This window comes from Rhagoletis zephyria, unplaced genomic scaffold (assembly GCF_001687245.7).
Source record: "Rhagoletis zephyria isolate East Lansing unplaced genomic scaffold, Rhagoletis_zephyria_1.1 Rzeph_scaffold_20989, whole genome shotgun sequence".
In the NCBI taxonomy this organism is placed as follows: domain Eukaryota; kingdom Metazoa; phylum Arthropoda; class Insecta; order Diptera; family Tephritidae; genus Rhagoletis; species Rhagoletis zephyria.
Genome location: NW_016178047.1, coordinates 1 through 8,094, shown reverse-complemented (window position 1 = coordinate 8,094; position 8,094 = coordinate 1). Strand labels below are relative to the sequence as shown.

The 8,094-nt window shown below is 36.5% G+C and overlaps 1 protein-coding gene across 1 annotated transcript; it reads left to right on the top strand.

The window, feature by feature from the left end:
• Nucleotides 1–5,799: 5,799 nt before the first annotated feature.
• On the top strand, nt 5,800–8,087 carry LOC108380969 (meiosis-specific nuclear structural protein 1-like). Its single transcript, XM_017637373.1, has 4 exons — nt 5,800–6,633; nt 6,704–7,095; nt 7,151–7,279; nt 7,421–8,087. Coding segments are annotated over exons 1-4 (1,356 nt in total). The 3' UTR covers nt 7,422–8,087.
• Nucleotides 8,088–8,094: the final 7 nt, after the last annotated feature.

Below are 8,094 nucleotides of genomic sequence, written 5' to 3'. Positions count from 1 at the left end.
GTGAATTGTCAAACACTACCAAAATCGCTCTGGAAGCTCACCACTCGAATCGAAAATTGAGAGCGGAAAATTAACAGATCTGAGCGGCAAGTTAACAGAGCTGAGCGGAGATACAATTTTGTTAATTTGTATCAATGTTAAGTGCTTTGGTTTGGATTTTCTTTTTCGCGGCATTGATTTAATAAAAAAAAAAAGATGAAAATTCTTGGTTAAATTTATGAAAATTAATTTACGAAAATATATGCCAGGGAATGCTTTAACTCCAAAACGTAGATTTGTTATCTAATAAATATGTGAAAGCTATGCAAATATGCAAACTCATTGGTGATTTGCCGTCGGCATTTGGGTCGCAAAAATCGTTTTTTTTTTTTTAACGATTCTTATTGTAGTTGCTGCGCTATTTTCAATGCAACAAACCCCAGTTTTCTAGGTGCCTTAGTTTTTTCCCAAACTCACTTTAAAGATGGCCACATTGACAAAAAAGCCTACAAATGCGTAGGTACTCTTTGGTAATTTGTTGGCATTTAAAAGCGAAGAAAAAATCAGTTTATATTTTTTAACGATTGCTACGCTGCTTTCAATGCAACAAACCGCAGTTTTCTTGCTAGTAAATTCACTTCAAAGATGGATACATTGACAAAAACGTACAAAAGCATCAATTGCAAAGTGGTTTTTCTCGAAAAGTTATGTTTGAGTTTTATGAACATTTATTTCGAGAAAATATGCCATATGCATATAACCTAAGCAAACACCTTTTCTTAAAATCTCAGACCTTTTACTCGATTTGATCAAATAAATTTAAGTGAAACTTATGAAATTTTAAGTAAAAGCAATTGCTTAGTTTTTACGGCTATTCGTAATTGCTGCTTCTCTGTTTTAAACGTTCTCTGCCACAACTGCAGTTGCAGTTTGCTTTAAAGTTATTACAAGACGAATCTTAAAAGAATACTCAATTTGTTCCCACAGCAGCCGGACCTACAACAACAACAACATGTCATGTTTACACGATCCAACATGATTGACAATAAGGTGTGATGGCTATCGATGTAGGCGCTTAAGCATATGTTGGCTACAAGAATGATAGAATACAAGATTGCGCCAATCGAGCTGAGAGTAACTGGCCGTGACGTCAATAAATACCAGAATGAGAGAGCAAGATGAACTCGACAAGAAAAAGAGGAAGCATCGAACAAAAGGCAGTATTGCCAAGTTTTGAATTTGAAAAAGCACCAAATATTTATTGGTGTATTTTATGGACTTTATATGCATACATAATTATATTGTAAGGATGCCGATTCAAATTAATAAAAATGAATGTTTCTTGCACGACGGTCGATTTCTTCTGGCTTGATTGAAGGTGCTGCCACATATTTTGTTGTCGCTTATGATTGTGCCATGATTTTATTTAAATTTTTGTGAAGTTGCTTACCACGCTTATGATTGCTATAATTTTTGCTTCCATTTTTTTAAGATTTTATAATTTGGTGTCTTCAAACTAAAAACAAAAGCACCAAAAACGCACCAAGCACCAAACTCAAAAATGTTCGCGTTTTGAATACCCACTAAATTTGGTGCGGAAAGCATTAAGTTGGCAACAGTGAATGTAAACAAAACTATTTTATGACGTCAGCGAATGGGTGGATGCTGTCAAATCGACGATGAGAGGGTTAGCGGTCCGCGAATGGCGCGACCTTTATTTTCTGGATCGTGTGTTGGCTAGTTTACAAAAATTGCAGCCAAGTTATCACACATTGTGGATTATGTATACCCCGCTAATAGGAAAGATGGAAAATCTAATTGGTTTAAAGGGACAAAAAATACGTAGTATCACAAATTAATGTCAGCACTAAGTAGTAAGTCATTACCCCGGAGTTTGTGTCGTTAATTTGCATGCAGTTCGATTTCACATAACGGTTGTTTGTAACGGGCAAAACGAATCGAGATAGATATAGACAAATGTATACATAAATGATCAGAATAAAAAGAGAAATCGATTAAGCGGTCCGTCCGTCTGTCCGTCTGTGCACACGATACCTCCAGTAAACATTAGATATCTTAACAAAACTTGGTACGTGCACTTATTTCGGGCGTAGGATGGATGGTATTGAAAATGAGCAAAATCGGACAATAACCACGCCTACCTCCCATATAACGGTAATTTTAAGAATTACGAAAACTGCAATATTATAAATTTTTGAAAAATGGGCGTAGCCACGCCCACTTATGTTTACATGTGTATACTTGGTAACAATTTCTTCCACACTTGGCACAGTTGAACAGCCTTGATACAGCATATCAAATGGCTGAAAATTTTTAAAATCGGACAATAACCACGCCCACATCCCATATAACGGTCATTAAGAGAAATACGAAATCTTCGAAAAACCAGTAAATATTAAAGCTAATTTATTCAAAATTGATGCCTGCAGTAATTCTTTAATAAGAAATACGTCTATGATAAAATTTTGGAAAATGGGAGTGGCACCGCCTACTTATGATCACATATATGTATCTCGGTAACCGCTGTACCAATTTGAACCAAGCTCGGTATGGTTAATGTGCTTGCCACGTAAAAGCAAACGTTGAAAATTGTTGAAATCGGACTAAAATTACGGCCGCTTTTCATATAACGGCAAATTTCAGAAATGCTTGAAACTATGTACATATTTCGAAATTTAAGGACGCTAATTTACTCAAAATCTATGCACCCCGGCTTACCATGTAGCGGTTCCTGCGCCGGGTATTTAATATTCGGCACCGCCGGAACTTAGACTTTCTTACTTGTTTTATTTAGAGTATTCAGCATAGTGTATTTAATTGTGGATATAATTTAGATAAACTTAAAGAAAACTCGCATGCAATTCACCGAGTTATAAGAAAATATTCTTTTAATACTGTGTCAACACTAACATCCAGATTGCGATGAACAATTAGAACAACTAGCCCATTGTGTGCCTATACATTAGCCTGCGCCTAAAGAGCGAAATACACAACACAAGCGGCTTGACAAACCAATCGAAATTTCCCTTTGCATCAAGCCATTTGTGCTGTCTATGGGGTTGTTGTTGTTGTAACATTATACAGCTGGAGTGACAGTCCTTGGCCAGGTATAAATCTGGGTCATTCCGGTTACGTAGACCCGACTGTCGTGGGAACGTGCTGTCTATGGGGTGTTTGAAAGTGTTTGCATTATTCAACTTTGCGTTCAACAATTGCGTTCAACTCAACGCAGGGTTGCACGAAAAAAAAGTTGAATGGCTAAATGTTGGCTGGCGACCAACTTTGTTGAAAGCGATTAGTTGAAAGGCCATTCAACCAAAAGTTGAATGCAAAGTTGAACAATGCAAACACCTTTTTATGGCGAATATTTTGATATTTTTTCATATTTTGATATTTTTAGCCATTCAACTTTTTTTTTCGTGCAACCCTGCGCTGAGTTGAACGCAAATGTTGAACGCAAATGTTGAACGCAAAGTTGAACAATGCAAACACACTTTTAGATAAACCGCTTGAGGGAAATTTGAGCAAAAATCAAATTTTTTTGATTTTCTGGCCGCCATGTTGACGTTTGATCAAACCGCTTGCGATGTGGATGGTAAAAAAAAATCGCCTCAATTGCAACTGAAATTTCACCAAGTGAAGACGTAAGGGAGAATAATGGTAGAAAACTAAAAAAATGTTTTACANGTGACAGTCCTTGGCCAGGTATAAATCTGGGTCATTCCGGTTACGTAGACCCGACTGTCGTGGGAACGTGCTGTCTATGGGGTGTTTGAAAGTGTTTGCATTATTCAACTTTGCGTTCAACAATTGCGTTCAACTCAACGCAGGGTTGCACGAAAAAAAAGTTGAATGGCTAAATGTTGGCTGGCGACCAACTTTGTTGAAGGCGATTAGTTGAAAGGCCATTCAACCATAAGTTGAATGCAAAGTTGAACAATGCAAACACCTTTTTATGGCGAATATTTTGATATTTTTTCATATTTTGATATTTTTAGCCATTCAACTTTTTTTTTCGTGCAACCCTGCGCTGAGTTGAACGCAAATGTTGAACGCAAATGTTGAACGCAAAGTTGAACAATGCAAACACACGGTTTGACAAACCGCTTGAGGGAAATTTGAGCAAAAATCAAATTTTTTTGATTTTCTGGCCGCCATGTTGACGTTTGATCAAACCGCTTGCGATGTGGATGGTAAAAAAAAATCGCCTCAATTGCAACTGAAATTTCACCAAGTGAAGACGTAAGGGAGAATAATGGTAGAAAACTAAAAAAATGTTTTACATTGTAAACCGAAAGAAAACTAAAATTCTGTGCTTGAACGACTCATGTTTGCATGGTCTATGGCAAAATGGGAAATGTATGTTTGATATGAGCCGCTTGTGTGGTGTATTTCGCTCTTTAGTTGAATGGGGAAATTTTTTTGTTTTAAGGGCCTGTGCCCATCGGTAAGTTTTTTTCTTTCTCCGTGGTGAGACGGGGTGGAAAAATTTGCTATGGTGTTTGAATTTTGCTGTGCCAAATGCAGAGTAAAATTTTGACAGTTGAAAAACCAAACAAACGCTCGTGCGAAAGCTTTATTTTTGTGTGTTGCTGAAATTCTTAAAATTTATATTTATTTAATAATTTGCTAGTAACGTACGCTTTTTTTACGCTGTTTCAGCTTTCATTTTCATGTTCACTCCTTATTACCGCCAATCAATATTATGTGTATACATGGTTATAAGCTGTCAAAATTTTACCTAGCCCCATGAGCTAGGTAAAATTCTGACGTTCTTATTCACCACGAGAAATGTCAGATTTTTACTTTGATCCGTCAAAATTTTCTCTTTTCTATCATTTGGCACAGGCCCTAAGTTACAAAGCAAGACGGGAAATGGAAATCGGACAACGGAAAGATGTGCCCTAAAGTTTAGCATTTTTATGCAATTTTTCACAGAGCGGTCAAAATTGCCTATAGATCAATAGGAATTTTAATATATTTTATTGGCACTTGATGTAGATCTTAAAATATTTTTTACCATTATTATCTTAAACAAAATGATGGCAAATTGTTATGCATATTTCCCTCCACAGGGGGGGGCGGATTTGCTTTTATGTGTTCGTAGCAAAAGCGACTACCTGCTGAAACTCATACATTTATCTCCCAAAGTCTTTTGATAAAGTGATAAAGTTTGGTTAAATAGATTCCATACAAAGTTTGATAGTTCATTCATCAAAATGATAAATTTATTATTTTATCAAGTTTATCAACAGCTTATCACTTTTGAAGAAGACCCCTACTATATGTATACGTATGTGCATACATAGAAATATAATGTCTTATCCTGAGTTTCGCCTGAAATAAAATCCACCCGAAAATTTGTCATCCGCCCATAGTAAAACCATGGAAACCAGGAGTTAAAAGTGAACTCAGAACCATGAGTTCATGAGTGAACCGGTTCGGGGAAAATGAAACTCATGATAAGGCTGAATATAAATAAATTGCAGTAGCACATACATAAAAGACTAAGTTAAAAGCATTGCGATCGCATCATCCGCCTCTTTTCTATCACAACAAGATCACATATGAGCCGCTCACCATCTGTTGCAAACGACAGCGAGCAATTGGCGAGCATGCTTGCGCACTTGTTCGTCGTTTGTGGCCAGTGTAAGGGTAATTCTCATTTCTGAAATATACTTCAGATGTCGCTATTTATTAAAAAAAACCTTGGCGCCAGTTGCCAATGGAGATAATTGATTAATATTTTTTTCCGAAATTTTTTTTGAATTAGCTCAAAGCAATTTGGAAACTTGCAAAATGTTTGGTGGTTTCCAATGTTCGATTCCGGCGGAAGCCGATCGCAAGGTGGATAAAATCAACAATATTTTCATAGAGACTGTGATGGAGCAGGAGCGTCGAGTCAAGGATTTAAAAGCTCAAGAAGTACAAATGACGGCCGAAAACCCGGGTGTACGTGCTCAGCAAGAAATCCCTGATATTTCAATAGAATTGAAGGCACAGAAAGTAGAAGACTTTTTAAATAAGAAACGTCGTCAGCAGCTACGACAAAACAATTTAGAGCTACGACAATTAGAGAAGCAACTTAAAGCTGCATTTATTTCTAAAGAGCTTGTGGAGCAGAAGGAAGCAGCGGATAAACTAAAGGAGGAGCAAATGAAGAGCAAGCGCTTAGAAGATATTGAATTCGAAAAGGAGCAACTGCGCTGCAAAGAGGCACTTATTGAATCTGAAAGGAAAGAATGGAAAAAGAAGGAAGAATTTCGGAGTGTTCTTTTAAGTCAAATGGCGGAATCACAGCAAAAACGAAAAGATGAATATACAGAGGTTCTAAAGGACAGGGATTTAATGCAAAAATTATTGCATAAATATAAGACTGAGCACGATTCGGAATTGATGGAACTTGAGAGGAGGAAAGAAAGTGCCAAAAAGGAAATGGACGAATTTAAACGCAAACAAGAGGAATATAAATTAATGCAAATGTCTCAAAAGATAGATGAGGTAGAGCGATTCCAGGAGATGATGAAGGAGCGCGAGGAGAAGAATTTGCAACTGAAATTGCAAAGAGAAAAGCAGACCCAAAAGAGGGCAGAATTGAGTGATCGTATTGGACAAGAATTATACAAAGTTGAGGTAAGTTTATACATACGTACATATGTACTTAATATTTCCTCTGCCAGATTATGTAATGTGTACTTTTTAGAGCGAGAAACGAAGACGCGAAAACCTATTGCTCGATTTATTGGTGGAGGAACGCAACACCAATGAGGATATGAGATATAAACAAAACCTTGAGAAGCAACATAATGATCGTATTCAAATGCGTATGGAATTTGAACGTTATCGTAAGGAACGAGAGCGGCAAAAACTAGAGCGGGAGCAAAATGAGGATGCCACATTCCTTGCTGAGATGCGGAAACAGCTGGCTGAACGTGATAAGATAGACCAATTAGCGGATGAAAAACGTCGTCAAAAGATAAGAGAACATGGTCGTGCTATTCAAGAAATGATAGAGCTACGCCGACGTCAACGTGCCGCTGATGCTGCAGAAGAGATTAAATGGCATGAATTCTTGAATAAAGAGGAACGAAAGCGGTAAGCCCAAATAATGATTTTGATATGACAAAAGAACTTAAAATTTTTTTTTTAGCCTGGAGTTGGTTGAAAATGAGCGTATGGAAATGCTTAAAAATGCTCCGGTTGACGTGTTGCGCTACCTGCCGTCTGGTGTTCTAAAGGACATGGACCGAAAAGTTCTTGGCCTTTCCGACGAAAGCTAGTAATTACTTTCAGTTTTTTTTTTAAAATTAATTTCCGTTGGGATTTCAAATGTAAATTTCTCAGTACCTAATACATATTTTGCAATAATGTAATTTAAAAAATTACACGTATGTATTGAATGTATCTCATCTAATTCCAGAATCTGTATTCGCAGAGCAGTTTTGATTCCCTAGAAGTCTTCTCCAATATATTCGCGTATTAATTACGGGAATTCACATTAAGAATCGAAATGTCTTAAAGCTGTAAAGTTTAGCAATTCAAAATAACGGTTAAAAGGGTTTTAGGGGATCCGCAGTGTATAATCAGAGCTAATTACATACACATATAGAAAACCATATCGATACTTTTCTTTCGATACATTGGGAACACTTGAAAAACTTTCTTTTTAAATGAAATATTGGTACAATCGAATGCTAGCTTCAATTTACAACCCCATTATTGGCATTTATGCAATATTCTTCATCCAAATTCTTAATTACTTTACGCAGAAAATATCGGGTAGGTTCAGAAGGCGCAGCAGTTGAGCGCAAGCGTTGATAAAAACCCAGTTATCGTTATGCGTCTTCTGAACGGCTTGATGCATTAGTTGGTACTTAAAGTTAGTTGTAACTTTATTGAAAGATAACCCATCCAAAATGATGTCAAAAATCTACAACTATAAGTACAAACTTAATTATGACTATGAATAGGCCCTATTGCATTAAATATAGTTTAAAGACCATAAGGACCTACCTTAATAATGAAAGATTGATTTAAAAAACTGGACGTATTTACTTATTCTGCTTTTTTAAGTAATTTTTTTTATTAATGAAA

Excerpts from the sequence above, each read along its gene's own strand:
- LOC108380969 (XM_017637373.1), top strand. The coding sequence starts at position 5,800 with ATGTTTGGTGGTTTCCAATGTTCGATTCCGGCGGAAGCCGATCGCAAG. Across the intron at positions 6,634-6,703 it reads AAGAATTATACAAAGTTGAG|AGCGAGAAACGAAGACGCGA; the intron begins GTAAGTTTATAC and ends TGTACTTTTTAG. Across the intron at positions 7,096-7,150 it reads AATAAAGAGGAACGAAAGCG|CCTGGAGTTGGTTGAAAATG; the intron begins GTAAGCCCAAAT and ends TTTTTTTTTTAG.